The sequence below is a fragment of the Ammospiza nelsoni genome, chromosome 18 (assembly GCF_027579445.1).
Source record: "Ammospiza nelsoni isolate bAmmNel1 chromosome 18, bAmmNel1.pri, whole genome shotgun sequence".
Classification (NCBI taxonomy): Eukaryota; Metazoa; Chordata; class Aves; order Passeriformes; family Passerellidae; genus Ammospiza; species Ammospiza nelsoni.
The window spans coordinates 13,908,708-13,926,632 of NC_080650.1; the positions used below are offsets into that span (position 1 = coordinate 13,908,708).

At 50.2% G+C, this 17,925-nt stretch overlaps 1 protein-coding gene across 5 annotated transcripts in view; it reads right to left on the bottom strand.

Moving 5' to 3' along the window:
- AIFM3 (apoptosis inducing factor mitochondria associated 3) overlaps positions 1–17,925 on the bottom strand; it is a 66,279-nt gene that overhangs the window by 2,157 nt on the left and 46,197 nt on the right. For all 5 annotated transcript variants that reach the window (XM_059484991.1, XM_059484990.1, XM_059484995.1 and 2 more), the window contains exons 7-18: positions 15,720–15,832; positions 12,794–12,880; positions 12,090–12,181; positions 10,240–10,370; positions 9,035–9,150; positions 8,634–8,705; positions 8,246–8,309; positions 7,122–7,198; positions 6,168–6,285; positions 5,193–5,291; positions 4,543–4,618; positions 789–893 (exon numbers count right to left, since the gene is read on the bottom strand). In XM_059484991.1, coding sequence (XP_059340974.1) covers positions 789–893; positions 4,543–4,618; positions 5,193–5,291; positions 6,168–6,285; positions 7,122–7,198; positions 8,246–8,309; positions 8,634–8,705; positions 9,035–9,150; positions 10,240–10,370; positions 12,090–12,181; positions 12,794–12,880; positions 15,720–15,832 — 1,150 coding nt within the window. The remainder of the gene's footprint in view (positions 1–788; positions 894–4,542; positions 4,619–5,192; positions 5,292–6,167; positions 6,286–7,121; positions 7,199–8,245; positions 8,310–8,633; positions 8,706–9,034; positions 9,151–10,239; positions 10,371–12,089; positions 12,182–12,793; positions 12,881–15,719; positions 15,833–17,925) is intronic.

The following is a 17,925-nucleotide window of genomic DNA, read 5'->3' on the forward strand; positions in this document are numbered from 1 at the left end:
ACCCTGTCTCAGCTGAGGGGGCCCACGACATGCTCCCCATCCCAGGGATGCCCAGGGAGTCTGAGACACAAAGCTTCCTGGGGGTTGGGAGTGCTCCTCTCCCTGAGCTTTTGAAAATATCTGGTTTTATTCCAGATGTGGAAACACCCCTGGAACAGGGACCCCCATTTCCTCAGCAGCTCTGATTCCCACTCTAAAGGCCTCTTCCCAGCTGTTATCACCTCCCTGGAATTTGCCTTCCAGCACCCACCCTCAGCACAAAGCTATGCTCTTTCTTCTGCATGGTCTAAAAAACACAGTGAAGGGAGAAAAATGTCCTTTGCCTATGAGGTCCCCTCCAAGGAATTGGAGCTGAGACAGCACAGGCCGGCATACTGGCTCCATCAGCTCTTTGGGCTGGGTTGTGCATAGGGGGCTATGCACAGGCCACACACCCAGTCCCTCTCTGCTGGTCTCCTTGACTGACTGGGTGCCCAGGTGCACCCCAACATCCAGCACTGCTTCCTTGATGATGTGCCAGTGCCGAAAGGCAGAGAGTATTCCCATCCCATCCTGTCTGTGCAAGGATTTGGGTCCTGGTGTTTAAGACAAACCCCATGTGTGGGGGATGCCAGACCTGGAGGCAGCTGGGAGGTAGCACAGGGGGGATGGAGGAAGCAGAACAGGAAGGGAGATGCAAGAGGGGCATGGAGACGGATCAGTGTGAAAGGTTCAGCTCTGCCCAGCACCCCATGGCCGTGCTTAGCCTCTGCCCTGGCACTGCCACTTCCCACTGCCTGTCTACTTACTCCACATCACGCTTCCGGATGGTCCTGCCCGCAGCCAGGACCTCGGCCACCTTGGACACGATTGGGTCGTAGTTCATGCTGGCCACAGCCACCACCTCGTCACTCCTGGGGCCGGGCAGAGCAGAGCAGTTAGGGCAGCCTGGATGGGCACAGTCCCACCACCCAAAACCCACCACGATGGAGAGAAGAGGGAGGCAAAGAGGAGCACCCGCTCCAGAGCCAGGCCTGACCCCAAGGTATGAGCACCACAGGGACTGGAAAAAGGTGGCTGGAACAAGGATCAGGAGAGGGTATAGAGTGGCACAGCAGGCCCCACTGGTCCTACCAATGTTGACAATGATGTCATGAGCATCACCAGGGTGCCTGGGTGATGGACACAGGTCTGCCACTCTGGCATCCGTGGGAAATCACCACCAAAGGTAGATCTGATGGTGGATAAAAACCTGGACAACATGAAGGATGCCCAGCTGTGATCCCTGCGCTGCTGCCCTGTGCTGAGGGAGTGGAGAGGCAGGTGGTCAGGATTTCCCTGTGGAACAGTCAGTTGGGATGCTCCACATCCCCTTCCTGATCCCTACCTGTGAACAGGCAGAGTGCCCCGCTCGGAGCTGCTCCACAGGCACTGGCACAGCTGGGGTGCCCAAGCCCTGGGTCCCACAGCCCCAGCAAGGACATCCCCCTGTATATGGGATGTCCAGGTTGGCTGACTGTTCCCCTAGCAGGATCCCAATGCAGCCTCAAAGGCTGAGAGGAAAACAAATGAAGGAGAAGGAAGAGGATGTAAAACTGCTGGAGGAGCTTTGGCTAAAGGTCACAGGCAAATAAGAAGGGCGGTTCTTATGTGGAGTTTGCCGAGGTCAATCCAAGTTAAACCTTCAAAGCCTGACCATGAAGAGATAACTGAATGCACAATGTGAGATCAGGGAAGATGTGTGGGTAAGATGTTAAACTCTGGTGATATTGTTGAATAAACTGAAAAATAGAAGCACCCACTAAACCAAGATCTGCTCTTGAATCAACTGCCAAAGAGCTCTGGAATCAACAGAGCAAAGATCAGCTCGGGTGGGGAGGGATATATGCCTAATTTCCAGGACAAGGAGAGCAAAAGCCATGTTTCAGAGGACACTTCAGCCCTGTGCAGCCACAAAAGTTAATGCTATCTCTCACATCTGTCTACAAAGCCATGGGGCAGCTCCATCACAGACTGTTTCAAAAAACTCCCATTCCTAAGTAAGCTCATAGCAAATAAAGGAGAGCAGTTTCCTGAGCAGAGCTGGGAAACACCAAGTGGTTGGAGAGACCTACCCATCAAAACCAGGGGGAGATGTGCTGTTCCAAGCAATGAATAACCAAGGTGTGCAAGGGAACCAGAAGATGTACTACCACCAGCTGCCCACTGGCTCACCCCCAAACCCCAAAGGGGCCAGCCAGGAAGGTGGATGCAGCCCAGACATTTCTGTCAGCAGGACACAGGGTAGCTGCTCCTTTTGCAAAACAGTTCATGGTGAGCTGGAGCACCCTGCATCAGCAGCAGCTTTTGAACGCTTTGTCAGACAGATGGGGGAAGCCAGGAAGAATCCCTATTTTTCAAAAGGTTTTCAAAGGTAACAAGAATTCCCATCCTAAACCTGGGATTTGTAGCAATCAGAAATCTTTGTGAAGACATAGGGAAGAGGGAAGCACAGTGAATGTATCTACATGGTCTTCCCTTCTTATGCAGCGTCGAACATAACAGAGGTGGGGAACCGTGAAGAAGACAACCACAGCAATTCTAGCAATTCCCTGGTCTCCAAGATCTTAGGGGCAGGAGGACATCAGTCTGTTGTCAAGGCAGTGTGCCACGGGGACATTTGCAGAGTGCTGTCCCCTACACCTCCCAGCACAGGGCCTTTTATTGGCCTCTACACAGCTCTGAGAAAAATGCTTTCCTCCTCAAACTCTGGGGCAGAAGAAGCCTTATTGTGAAAGCCAATACTGAGGACAAGCTGTAGGAGCGGGAACCACCAGTGGTTCCTGCAACAACTAAGGAGGACCAGGGGGAGAAGAGTTCAAACACGGGGTGGGCACAGCAGAAGGAAGCAGGAGGAAATGGTCAGCTTGGGACTGTCCTCTGTCCAAGAGCATTAGCACCAACTAGAAGAACCACCACCAAAAAAGAAAAGAGAAAGAAATGCTCCAGCAGCCTCTCACAGAGAGAGAGCCAAGCAGGGGGGGGGCACACTGGCTGACCCCCACCAGCCAGTGCTTCCCAGTACCTCCGGCTCTCAGCATGGAATGCCGTCCTGGTACCCACACGCCAGCTCCGGGAGACCCTCCTGGGTGGCAGAACAACACAGCCTCAGCAGGGACCTCCAGGTCTGCCCAGCAAGCCCAGGTCCCCTGGCAGCCCCTGTCCCTTGCAGCCACCATGGCACACAGAGCAGGGATTATGCACCTTGTTCAGGGCATTCCCTCTGAACAGCCTCCTCAGATGTTTCATTAAAGCAACCTGATGTTTCCTTTCAAATTAAGGTTGGCATGAAGAGGTAAAAGGCTCTCATGTGAAAAGACTGCAAGAGGGGAACATCCCCACAGCAGCTCTCCCCAGCACAGGTGGTGCCTTGGCACGAACCCGCCCCTTTAGGCAATTTTGACCAAGGTTCCAGCACACTCTGAGCTGTATCCAGTGTGCAAAGGTCCCTGGGTGCCAGCTGGAGCCCCATCCCTGCAGCAGGTGTTTACCCAAGGTGTGCAGGTACCAGGGAGAGGAGGGTGAGCACTGGGGATCCTCAGGGTGATGCAGTGAGCCCCACACCAAGCCCAATGCACACATCCAACCACCAGGCTCCGTTCTGAGAGACACGGGCAAGTGAGCCACCCTCAGGGAGGGACAAGGCATGGGGTACATTGGAGATGGGACAGAGGGACAGGGAGATGATGTCAGCAGAGCCCTGTCTGAGATGATGACAGCTGGCTCCTGTCCTGAGCTCCCTCCTGATCCCTCCCTGGATGCTGCTGCCAAGTGTTTGACAGCTGAGCTGGGCAGCTCTTTGCTTCCCTGGTTTCCCTCTCCCTATCCTTAACATCAGAAAGCACTTAGGGAAACCCCTTTGGCTCCAGCATGAGGATGTTCTGTGGCCACTGGTTTCAGACTGGGATGGACAAAGGAAACAGAAGAATAAACAGCAGCAAATATTTTTGGGATAAATTCATGGTGCAGTGACTTTCCAGTCTAAACAGCCAGCATGGCTCCAGAACAGCTGAGGCAACACATCCCAGCTGCAACACATCTCAAGAATGCGCTCCCAGGGAGGGTCCCAACCTGGGGGGGAGCTGGGTTTCACTACAGATATAACAAAGCTCCCAAGTTCCTTGAAACCTTCACAGCTTGTGATAGACAGAAGAGTTTTTTGAGCTCAATTTGTCAAACCAGAAGCAGAAACAGTGATGCTTGAGCACTCTGTCCAGCACTGGTCACAAATCATTAAGATGGTGATTAGATGGGAAGGAAATATTTGATAGGAATTGCCAGTAGAAGCTGTCATCTGCTCTCAGAGATTATGAGACCAAAGGGCAGAGACACCAGGCCCAAAGACCACTTTAACTTGTTGTACAATCAGAACATCATTTCTCCAGGGTCTTGTATAAGTGTTCCACAAACTCATTGTGCAGAGGTGAACAAAACTGACTGACAGAAGCTCTGGGAAAACTATTTTCCAGCCTAGCAATCTCAGATGAATGCCTGTGTAGGAATATGGACAAGAAAAACACTTACTTGGTATAAAATGCCACAAACTTCAGTTCATCTAGATCTCCCTGAATGACAACGTCATCGAATCCTTCCCCATGACCTGGAAGGCAAAGAAGAAGTCAAATCAACAGCAATTCCTCCAGATCCAGCTCTAAGACAAGGTGTTTCATTCCAGCACTACATGGAGAATGTGCTGCAGTGACCAAGATACCAGCACCAGGAGATGCAGGTACCAAAAACCACAGAATCACAGGAGAGTTTTGGGTTGGAAGAGGCCTTGAAAAACACCTTGTTCCCACCCTCTGCATGGGCAGGGACACCTTCCACTGTCCCAGGTTGCTCCAAGCTCTGTCCAACCTGGCCTTAAACACTTCCACAGATGGGGCAGCCACAGCTTCTCTGGGCAACGTGTGCCAGGGCTTCATCACCCTCACAGGGAAGAATTACTTGCCAATATCTAATTTAAGTGAATCCTCCATGCTGTTTAGAGAAGTGCACTTCATGGCAGATGGGTTTCAGAGGAGACTCTGAACCTCTTCAGAAGCCAGGCAGGGAAGCAGCCCTGTGGCAGAGGTCGGTGGGGAGGGTTCACAGTGAAGGAGGTGACCCTGGCTTCTCTGTCCCAGGGCATCTCCAGCAGAACAAACCCTCAGCAGCCCCAGGGAGCCCCTTACCCGCGTATCGGATGCTCTTGCCAAACATGGCTGTCCACAGGTACGGGACAGTGCTGATCTCCGTGCCATGGGCCAGCATGTTCAGCGCGGCGATGCGGCCTGCAAGAGAGCACAGGATGGGGGAACTGCCACCCCAGGGCAAGCTCCAGGCTCTGCACTCAGGCCACAGCATCAACACCAGCAGTCACAGAGTACAGGGAGACAAAAAACTGCTGCTGAGAAAACCCACACAGCAACCAAGACAAAGCAGGAAGCACACAAGGATGGGCTCAGACTCCTTCCCATGGTGCATCTCCTCCTTGTCACCTCCACTGCCATGAGCCACGTACCCATGAGACTCTTTCCCCCCAGCTTGTGCAATAGTGACAGGGTTGAGAGTGTGCTGAGCTCCTACCCAGATGGGGATGGGACGGACAAACCCTTGGAGGGCAGGGAGACCGCTGGGGTACGGTCCTTGCTGCAGAAGCATATCTGGACATGGGAGAGGTGTCCAAAGGCTGACTTTGGAACTGTGGTTCTGAAACCTCTCTGTGAGACTGTGGCCATGAGGGCAGTCCATCACACCAGGGGTTCCAGGCTGACGAGAGGCGAGAAGGGCTGGAGCTCTGCTGAGCACTCCCAGGCCAGCCTGGCAGTGTGGGAAGCCCAGCTGGGAACCTGAGCCCAGCCTGGCATTAGGATGTGAGCTCCCAAGTGTCCTGGGGCAAGGAATAGAGCAGGCTCCTGCAGCAGTGCCAGGGAGCAAAGGGAATATGGGAAAGAAAGCCTGTCCCTGGGCTCCTCTGTGCTGGCGATGAGGCATTGTTAGGCAAAGCTTGGCAAGAATGCTGACACATGAAGGCATAAGATACACATGCTTCAAAATGTCCAATACAACCACCCAGTCTCTCTGCTGGCCACTGTCTCATTCTTGCCCTGGAGGGTTTGGAAATTTCCTGAGAATCTGGAAAAGGCTCTTTTCTGCAAAGTACCTACCATGCATGTGGGCCATCTGCCAGTGGGGGACATTCACCTTCTTGTTATTCCTCAAGGCCAATGGAAATGTGACAGCATCTCCAGCAGCAAAGACCCCTGGGATGTTGGTCTGCATCATCTGCAGGGGAGAACAGAGGTGGCATGAGTGGGGTTGGCACCCTACAGAAACTCCACAGCTGGAGCAGTCCAGAGCCGCCACAGTCCTCAGAACACAGGGAAAATCTCTGCTTGGCTGTGGGACCCCCATGGGAGATTTCACTCAGCCTTCTTCGCTTTCAAATGAGAACGCACATGCAGGGACCTACAGTATCCCTCAGTGGGTTATCCAATAAAAAGACACATGGACTGGTGTCCTGGAGCCTCTCTCAGAAGTCTGGGGCTCATTGGTGTTGGCTGATAGAGCACAGCTAATTGCAGGGATGAGCACTGCATGGCACTGAGCCCCAGGCTCCCGACATGCTCCTTTGCCCAAGGCACCAACACCCACCGGCTCCAACATTGCTCCTCCCATCACAGTCCCTGGTGGTGGGGAGAAAGGATGAGATCCTTTAGGATCCTTGAAAAGATGTATCTATCTCAATTTTTTCCCCTCTAAATATCCATACCACTCCAGGACAGCTCAGAGCCAGACCCAAGCCAGAGCATCGAGGTCTGGGGTTTGCACAGCCCCTTGCACAGGGGGTTCCCAGGCACTCCTGGTGATGCTTCCAGAATTTCGCCATGTCACAGAATATCCTGAGATGAAGGCAACCACCAGGGTCATTGAGTTCAATTCCTGGCTCAGCACAGGCGAACCCAAAGAATTTAAAAATTCCAATTCTGCCAATCTTGGCAGATAAAAAGCCATGAAAAGCCCCTGTGGCAGCAATTTGGAGCCCCAGGGAAGCTCAAGATCAAAAGAGCTGACCCAGCTCCTCCTGCCCTCCCTCCCACAGGGGCTGCCCCTGGGCTCACCTTGTTGACCACGATGAAGCCCTTGGAGTCGATGTTGATGCCGCTCTGCTTGAGGAAGCCTGTCGCTGGGACTGCACCTGGGGAAAGCCAAAGGCTGCTGCTGCAGCGTCCAGTGCTCCACAGCCCTGGGGCTGATCCTGAGGCCTTTCCTCATGCCAGGACTGGGGGGCTGCCCCCAGGGACAGGCAGCAGCTGCTCTGGGAGTGTGGAGCAGGGCCAGGCACCCCACAGAGCCCCCACTGCCTCTGGCCCCTCAGGATCCCTGTCCTGCCCAAGCCATCACTGTAGCCTGTCCACCGCCCTTTTCTAGTGCTAAGGGATGATTTTCAATTTCATTCTCTTTTATAGATAGTTTGAAAAATATTGTATTTAAAAGGGAACCTTTCAGCTTCCAGCCAGGGCTCTACAGCCTCCCCCCAGTCTGTGCATTTCTTTCACCTTCCTTCTCCTTTTTTAATTTTTCTTTTTTTTTATCTCTAACCTCTTCACAAATCAGAGTAGTCAATAAAACAACAAAACCAGAATTAAATCAATTCTGTGATTCTTCCAGTCCACAGCATTTTGAAGAGGGAAGGAAAGGGAATTTCCCCACCACCACCATGAAGTGTAAAGGAGAAATATATCATATTCTTTGGGATATTTTCTTTAATTTTATAGTATAGGATACATTTTTGATTGCTGTCAGCAGCAATTAAAAATATATCATATTCAAAATATATCATATATAGAAATATATCATATTCTTTGGGATATTTTCTTTTATTTTATAGTATAGGATACATTTTTGATTGCTGTCAGCAGCAATTAAAAAAACACACATTAAAAATTCATTTTGGGGAAGATTTAATAAAAAACAGTTTGAGAGGATGAAACTGCTTTAAATGTTTTTTTTTTTTTCTAGAAAAAAAATGGATTACTTCTGAAATATATTTTCAGTTGCATTTTGTTGTGGGGGCTCTAGAAATGCCTTTTTTAGACATGCAGACTCATGTGTGGTAGTCCAGCAGGACTAGCAGAACACTGCCAGCCCCCCCATGCCACTCAGCCCCAGTGATCTTCTGCTGCCACGTCCCCTGCAATTCTTTCCTGCCCCCCCTCCGTGCTCTGCCCCACACAGCCCTTACCAACACCCACGACACAGACGTCGGCACGCAGCACCTTGCCACTCTTCAGCACAACCTCCTTCAGCTGCAGGAGACACAAGGGGCAGGGGGCACATCAGAGCTATTTTAGGGACAAAACCCCTCTGTAGCAGCAGGAAGCCAAGCTGGCAGCTCACCTCATTTGTGAAATGCAAATTGACCATAATTCCTTAGAAAAGCAGCAGGAGGTGAGTGGGATCAATGGGGTCACCCCACACACCACACTGGCATACATTTGCTCCTGGGGGCCAAATCCAGGAATATGAATTTCAAGGGATAGGAAAGAGGGGAGAGCAGAACTAGGGAAGGGAATGGCAGCTCTGGGGGATGCCACAGCAGTGCCCCCAGGGAGCCCCTGCCCACCACTTACCTTCCCCTCCTGCTCCCGCAGCTCCGACACCTCTGTCTGCATGTAGAACTTCACCCTGTTGTTCTCAAACATCTGGACGGGGGACAAGGGACAGAGCAGGGGACATCAGGGCCCTGAACCACCCTGGTCCTGATGTCCTGCTGCCCCCTACACTGCCTTGCCCACCTTGCAGGCTTGTCTCAACCTGCACTGCTAAGGAGGTCAGCATCCCCACATTCCCAACGTGGCTCTAGAGGTGTTCCATAGCACATGGACCATGACAGGGAAACACAGTCCATTCTCACTGACTGCTGCCATCACAGCTTTGTCAATAAATGTGAAGTAAATTAATTAGTGCAATAAGTGAAACAAGCAAAATCTGCTCTGTTACCAACCCCCGCCAGATGGGAAAGCAAGGTCACCTTCATGACAGCACGGCCAACCCTCTCCCCAAAGAACTTCTTGAAGGGGACATGCTCCAGCTCCACCAGGGACACCGAGTGGGCCCTGTCTGCGAGGTAGGCGGCCACCTCCATCCCTGGGGAAGAGAAGCAGGTCCAAAGAGCCATGTTAGTCCAGGCAGCACTGCCCTGTGTCCCTGGCTGCAGACGAGGAGCAGCCTCACCTGCTCCAAATGGGGAGGCTGGAGCTGCACTCCTGGGAGAACTGGGGAGCCACCAGGCCTGATCACACCAGGGCTCACACCAATTCAGGTGTTCTTGGGTGCAGGTTTTAAAGACCAAAGGGAGGAACTAGCCAGGAAATTCCAAAGTGCCCTGGGCAAAACATGGAACAAGGACCTCAGCCAAGGGAAACCTTCCTCCTACGGCTGGGACAACCTCAGCTATGGCCTGAAAACTGCTCTTGGGAGTAGCTGTTTTCTCCCATCAGAATGGTAGAATATTGGTGCTGGGAATTGCATGGGAACCTCCACCAAGACATCTTCTGTTTGTGAGGGTTTTTTGGAAATAAATCTTTTTGATGACCTGCAGTTTGCAATTGGCCCCCCATAGCACATGCTTTTCTGTAGATCATATTGATTCAACCATGAAAACAAGTTTATCTTTTATGAAGGAAGAAAAACAAATCATTAATATCTTATAATAAATTTCCTGACTAATAACCATTTATGTTTAAGGCTTGCAGGACCCACTCTTATTTTGTTAGGACCCACAATAGTTTTGTTGGAACCATATCAAGCAAAAAGAAGAATCATCACAGAAACAAGACTTTTCCTGTGCATTTTAAAAATTTACCACACTACTGAAATATAAAAGAGAAAAATCCCACAGGCTCCCATCCACCAACAAGCCTCTCCTGACTGAAGCCAACTCTAGACATACCAGATTTGGACCCACATGAGCACCAGTACTTGTCTTGCCATGTACTTTTCAGACTGGGACAGCAATAGCTATGCCCATGCCAGCTCAGTCTCTTTGAAAAATCAATTTCTCTGGCATGGAGATGTCCTTACACCCACCTGGGGCTGGAGGTTGGACTACCCCAGATCCAATTTCATGGGAGTGTTACCTCTACGTGGGCAGTGACAAACTGGGCAAAGGACTTTCCCCATCTGCAGGCAGAGGTGGAGAGCTGGGACAGGGCCACGGGCCAGGCCAGCACTCACCCAGGAAGGATGCTCCCACGATCACAACATTCTTGCTCGTGGCCAGCTTCACCACACGATTGGCATCTTCAGGCGTCCGGATGTTGAAAACGTTTTCCATCTCCTTACCTTTGCAGCTGAGAGTTTTGGGCCTGGAAAACACTGAGGGTGATACAGCTGCTTTTCTCAACTCTGTATGGTTCAGTGCCCAGTCAGGACTGCAGACACTCCTCCCGGGGCTCCAAGAACATTCCCAAATTTCCTTTTTTCACCTTTCTCTGGGCTGGAGACATTACATGGAAAAACCCAGATGCTGGTGGCCAGTGGTGGAGCAGGGGATGCTGAGCAGCCACCCCAGACCCCATCATGGACTGGTGTACCCACAGGTCCAGGGGAGCTCCTGGCTGGGGTAGTGCAGCCAGCACAGGATAGGCATTGCTTTACAAGCCTATGCTCAATTATTGGCATGTCACAAATTTTTTAGAAACTTAATGGGACACAGAAAACTCACTCTGGCCTCCAGTAGTACTTTGGAGCCAGATATTGACAGTTTGATAAGGCTCTGCAGATGTAGGCTACACTCTCCATTCCCAAGGGCACACTGCTGATGCTGTAGCAGCTTAACTGTGCCCTCCCCAGGCACTTACTGCAGCCCATATATTTTTAAATATCTGGCCCCTGCATAACTGACTCACATCTGGAAACAGGACAGAAGGGCCTATATCATTTAGGTACCCTAAAAAAGCCAGTGTACCTGGAGCTTGTGCATGAGGATTTTGAAATTATTGCCAAAGGTTTAATCCTCTTCTGAACCTAATTGGGTGGCTGGTGCACATGGCATTTGGCTGTGATCCTGTACACCCTAGCACCAGCTATTCACACCTTGTGGCACTGGCTATGACGGGTGGCACTTTGATTTCCAACGTGAGTCCCTGTTTTGGCTGATCTACAGCATTCCTTCCCCAGATGGTAAATTATGCAGGGGCTGTATTTCTCCTACTTCATTTTATGGCTTGATGTAAGGAACACAAGGAAGGAGAGTTAGGATGCCTCATTTTCAGCTTAAACTGCCGATTTTGATAAACCTCCAATCAAAAACAAACTGACCCACTACTTCCAGGGCACAAGTGACAACAGCAATCCAGAGTGATGCTCAGCATGCCAGCACATCAATACCACCTTTCCCTATGGCTGGACCAGGTCCAGTCCTGAAAATTCCTATTCTGGGGTCAAGGCTCCCAAAGGGTCTGTTAGAATGGGGCAACAGCAACACCTAATTAAGGCTGCAATTGCAAAGTGTTAAACCTTAATTGCCGAAAAAGATCTTAAAGGTTGGCAGAAAATGAAAAATGGAAATTCAGAGGGATGAATTATCTGGTTGTCAGGGTTGAGTGTTATCAAGGAGTGAAAAGAAAAACAATGTGGCAAAAATGCTCTCTAAAAGAATTAGGATACTTCCACTTTGGAGCTTTTGTTAAAGAAGATATGTTCAAGGTCCTGGTATCACCCCTGGAAGGATCCAAGACCAGGTTAGATGGGGCTTGAGGCAACTTGGTTTAGTGGAAAGTGTTCCCTGTCCACAGCAGGGGTGCATCTGGATGAATTTTAAGATCTCTTCCAATACAAACCATCCTGTGATTCTGTGATTCTATAATACGTGATGTACATATGTATTAAATATATAGATGATGATATATAGATGTGGATACATACAGATATTTCCAATATCTTTTGTGTTCCTTGACTTTTCCATACTCCAACAAATCCAGTGTTTAAATTCACCTGCCACATTTCATCCCTTATCCCCAGGTCCTCACATTCTCAGATAAAACAGTTTCTCTTGATCTTTGAGATGTTTGTCTGAAGCTTACGTGTTTCCCGTTGCTATCAGCAGCTTGTTGTACTCCATCTTAAACCCATCCTTGAACACAGCTATCTTGCTCTTGACATCCACAGCCGCCACCTAAAATCATTCCTAAATAACGTTAAGGGAAGAAATCCCAGATTTTCACCGAGGTCCCAGCCCAATCAACTCGTCTGCCAGGTTTTAGTCCTCCATGTCAGTTTTAGTTAGTTAGTTGGTTGCTTTTAGTTAGTCTGTTAGTTTCTGCCCCACCATGTCCACAGCTTGGCCAACCCACACCTTAAATATTCCTAATTGCATTCTCACAAATCCTTGAAGGTCTCCCAATATAAATAAAATAATGGGGAGAAATATTTAAGCCATCATTGCCTGCACTGTTTGAAGGCTGATTATCCTTATCAGACAGCACCTGGCTCCCCAGATCCACATGAGGAATGGCAGGTAACACATCATGGTCACCAGAGAGCCACATCATGGTCACACCCAGAGTGCCCTTCCTCCCACAGGAGCATTGTGTTTTGAACACAGGAGCTGTGTTTTGAACAAGCACAGGCAACCTGCACTACTGGGCAAAAAGAGGGGGATTTTGGGAGACCCAACATTCATACAGTTGCATCCAGTGAGCCAAGAACAGAGACAGTGGCCACATTCCCTAAAAACAGCCCTTGCATACTAGTACTTTCCTTCAGGCACACACAGGACTCCCCTTACCTGCATTTCAGTCAGGACTTCAATGTCATAGGTGCAGAAGAACTCCTTGGGGCGCAGGGCAATCTGCTCAGGGTGGGAATCCATTGACTGCAAAAAAAGCCATTTTTCTGTCAGCTGCTGTGGATTGAACAGGTGAGTAGAGAAATGGCTGCTACCAGCACAGGTCAGCACTTGCTGCATGGGCTAAGGGAATGGTTCTACAGGGCTGGAATGAAAGCCTGTTCAAGTAGGAATTGTCACAAGAGGCTGGCCTGTGCTCTGGTGCCTTCTCTGCTGGTTTGGCGTGGGGCTGGTGTTGAGCAGCGATGGCAAGATTACAGCAAGTGCTTCAGAGTGTCAGCAGACATAACTGCAACCCCTCCCAGTACACACAGGTTCACAGGAGCAAGAGAAAAGATTCATTTTACAACACAGGTGGTGCGGCCCTGGAAGAGGTTGCTCAGGGAAGCTGTGGCTGCCACATCCCTGAAAGTGCTGGACTAGAGCAAAACCTGGTCTGGTAACAAGAGTAAAAACCACAGCAGGGGGAGTGGCACAGGATGACCTTTAGAAGCCCCTTCCAACTCAAACCATTCTATGAGTATTTGGAAAACAGCCAGCTACTAGGGCAAATGGAAGCTAGAAGAGCAGTAAGAACAAGCAGCATTAACACACAAGGATTCACTTTCAAAAGCACCCAAGTTATGCTGCACAAGTTCCATCCAACGCTGAAGCAAGGGGGTGGGGCCCATATCTGCACATCTTGAGCTGCAAGACAAAGGTTCATGCTTTTCCCAGCCCTCCCTGGTCACTGCAGCGAGATGTACATCTTTACAGACAGTGTTGAGCCTGAGCTCATCTCTCCTCCTGACTCAGTGGACACAAGCTCAGACTCAGGCTGAGAACAAGCTGAGCATCGAGTGGCCAAGCTGGGTGTGCAGGCTGCTCCCTGCCCGTGTGCCCCTCTCTGCCTGCAGCGTGGCAGAACAGGCAGGGATGCCATGGTCAAGCCCTGCTAGAGTTCACACAGTGCCAGCAGCAGCATCCACTCATGCCACACAGGGATGGTGTTTGGGTTTGACCCAGGAGGGACAGAGGATGCAGGAATCAAGGGCTTTCCTCTTTGCCCATGGAGACGGATGTGCAAGATCCTTCTCCCTGGAGGTGGCCTGGTCAGGGGCTGGAACAAGCCCAACAAGAACAAGACCTCACTCTGACTTCAGACAACGCTCTGCTCAGGAGAGAGTGCTGTCACACGACTTGAGGCAGGGGCGGGGTCATACAGGTTTTACTGCAAATTCTTTGAATACTCCACATTTACAGAGAGAAACACCTGACCCCTCTGTGACAGTGTGCAGGAAGGGCAAAGCACAACAATCCACAACCACCATACCTTTTGCTGCTGCTTGGTGCTCTGGGGACAGTAACAGAGATGTGGCAACACACTGGTCATGGTCCAAAGGACACAAAGGGAAACAGCTCAGCAGAACCTGGGGATACACTGATAACAGGCATTCGGCAGGGCAGAGGAAGGGCACTGCTGCAGTTTCAGGGAGCAAGAGCTCTGCTGCTTACAGAGCTAGCAGTGGTACTCCTCCAGTAGCTTGTACAGGTGCAGTCCCACACACAATAGGATTAAGAAAAATTCCATTTTTCCTACCCCCTTCCTAAAAATTCTGCCTTCTCTTCCATGGGCTTTGTGTACCTTTCAAAAGCAACTACTGCCAGAGGTGTTCAGTGGAGGATTTAACAAAGCATGTACAACATCTCTGCCATGTGGAATGTTCTTACTATTTAACAGCAAGAAGAAGAGCCAGTCTAAGACTCAACCATGGGGATGAGTGTGTGGAAGAGCTGTCTGGCTGGGAGAGGGACTCTCAGATTCTCCCAGCTGCTCAGCACAACCCCTGTGATGCCTGGATGCAGGTCACAGGCAGCTGCTCTTCACCCCAGGCAGGACTCACAGAAGCACAGAAATGGCCTGAATGCTCCCAAAAAGTCATGTGCATGTTTGCCTGTCTTTGAAAATCCCTTTTTTTGGGTGCTGGAAGGTGGTATGATTGTAATAGTCCCCATGGGTAAGCATTCCTGCCACGAGGATGAACACACAGTTCACCTTATGTTATCTTCAGGCTCCAAGGTCAAATGCTGCTGTCTAACTTGAGCTGCTGCCTGACATCAAAGAAGGCTCAGGAATCAGCAGCAAAACAATCTGATTAAAGACCATCCTGTGTCTATAAACTGGAATGCAAAATGTGATGTGTGTCAGAAAAAACAACCTTTGCACTTCCATCAAGTTATCAAGCTGTGATGACAGCTGAGAATCATCATAATTATGGCACAGAGCATCCCTGGGCAGCAAGAAACAGACACTAATAAAAACTCTGGTGGACAACACCATTTTTCCACAAGCTCCATTTCATTGCCTTAAATATTTTTCATCCAGAAACACTTTAAGAAGACCCATCCAGGTACAAGCTGGCTAAGAGAGCTACCACTTCATCCATGGAAGAATCATGGAATGGTTTGGGTTGCAAGGGACTAAAGGCTCATCTCATTTCAATTTGCAGGGATATCTTCCACTAGGTCAGATTACTCCAAGCTCCAATGTCCAGCATGGCCTTGAACACTTCTAGGGATCCAAAGGAAGCCACAGCTGCTCTGGGTAACCAGTGCCAGGGCCTGCCCACCCACACAAGGAAGAATACCTTTGTTTTTCTGCTGGAGTAATCTTAATTCAGCTTGAACAACTCCTTTTTTGTGTTTCATATTTCAGTCACAAAGAGGGAAGAAAATTCAAGGGAAAGAGAGACTAATAAAGAGACTAATGAAACAGAACCTTGCTGCTGCAATGAATAATAGTGAGGAAAGGCCCTAGAGCAAATTTTAAAATTGAGGAGCAAATTTTATAACTGGGGAACTGTGGCATGTCCAGAGTGATACAAACCTTACTGAGCTTTGGTCTGTCATAGGGCAAGTGTCTGTCCATGGTGCACATCACAATCCGGTCAGAGAAACCCTCCTGGCGCAAGGTCTCTGCACAGACCAGCCCAGCGGCCCCTGAGGGAGAAGGAGAACAGTGACAGCTGTGTGTGTGGCCCTGGGACGCGTCTGCTGCCAAACACGCTGGGGCTGACTCCCAAACCCAAAACCACAACCTCCAGCAGCCCTGGCCTCACCTCACAGCAGCCCTAACCCTAACCCTAACCCTAACCCTAACCCTAAACCCTAACCCTAACCCTAACCCTAACCCCTAACTCCCAAACCCAAAACCACAACCTCCAGCAGCCCTGGCCTCACCTCACAGCAGCCCTAACCCTAACCCTAACACTGACCCTGACCCTGACCCTGACCCTAACCCTAACCCTAACCCTAATCCTAACCCTAACCCTAACCCTAACCCTAATCCTAACCCTAACCCTAACCCTAACCCTAACCCTAATCCTAATCCTAACCCTAACCCTAACACTGACCCTGACCCTGACCCTAATCCTAACCCTAATCCTAACCCTAATCCTAACCCTAACCCTAACCCTAACCCTAATCCTAACCCTAACCCTAGCCCTAACCCTAACACTAACCCTAACCCTAACACTGACCCTGACCCTGACCCTGACCCTGACCCTAACCCTAACACTGACCCTGACCCTAACCCTAACCCTAAACCCTAACCCTAACCCTCACCCTAACACTGACCCTGACCCTGACCCTAACCCTAACCCTAATCCTAACCCTAACCCTAACCCTAACCCTAACCCTAATCCTAACCCTAACCCTAACACTGACCCTGACCCTGACCCTAATCCTAACCCTAATCCTAACCCTAATCCTAACCCTAACCCTAACCCTAACCCTAATCCTAACCCTAACCCTAGCCCTAACCCTAACACTAACCCTAACCCTAACACTGACCCTGACCCTGACCCTGACCCTGACCCTGACCCTAACCCTAACACTGACCCTGACCCTAACCCTAACCCTAAACCCTAACCCTCACCCTAACACTGACCCTGACCCTGACCCTAACCCTAACCCTAATCCTAACCCTAACCCTAACCCTAACCCTAACCCTAACCCCAACCCCAGCCCCAGCCCCAACCCCAAACCAACCCTAACCCTAACCCTAACCCTAACCCTAACCCTAACCCTAACCCTAACCTCACAGCCTCTCCTAACTCAAACAGCTCTCACGGGAGGCCAGTTGGAGCAGATGCATGAGGCAGCATAAGGGACGCTCTGTCTATGGACCATGACATTAATCCTCTTGTCTGTCCCTAAACTGTCACAAGCACACAAAGAGCACACCTGAGGAGCTTTGCTAAAGCCTACAAACTCTGACAAACTCCAAGCCATAAGCAGCCACTTAGAACCTTAGACTTCTCTAGTCAGAGAAGGGTCTGCACACCTTGCTCCTGGTAAATTTATGGCCAAGCACAGAGAGTAGGAAGTCCTCCCCCCTCCATGGACAAGGTGTTGGTTGTGTGACTCACTGCAGACCATTCTCCATCTATTTCTTTAAGGGGTTTTTTGTTCACTTGTTTCAATCACAGAAAAAAACTCATTAAATCAAACAAAAACTGCCTTCGGACATCTGTCCCACTGCAGCCAGGCAGCCTGGCTGGCACATCCCTTCTTCCCTGGTGAGAACTGGTGAGATTGGAGAGCTCAGGTGAGAAGTCGGGAGTCTCTTCTCAGCCAAGGAAGCCTCACTCCATGACAAGTGTTTTTAGGGCCACAAATTCTGTAACACCACCGAGAGAAGATGGACCTGGACCATATGGTTTGGTCCATCAACAAGACACTCCCACTGATGGAGCTGGGAGACAGTGGAAGAAGAGACAGGCAGGTGGACATCCTGTGGATGCTGCCAGGAGCATCCTGAGCCAGAGCTGATGCTGTGCTGATGTCAGGATGACCCTCACATGAGCAAGGGACTGCAGTCAATTGCTCTCAGCTCTGCTGGGCACAGCTGGACTGGAGTCTTTCCCCAACACTTTCCCACAAATACAGCTTTGAAATCTCCTTTGGTGTCCACCAGAATAGACTCTGCTCTTTAATAGACCTATAAATTTATCTCGTAAAGCCTGAGAAAGTTTCTTTAGCCATGGCAGATGTTGTCTGTGGAGTGACCTTGCTGAGGATTGTGATAACTG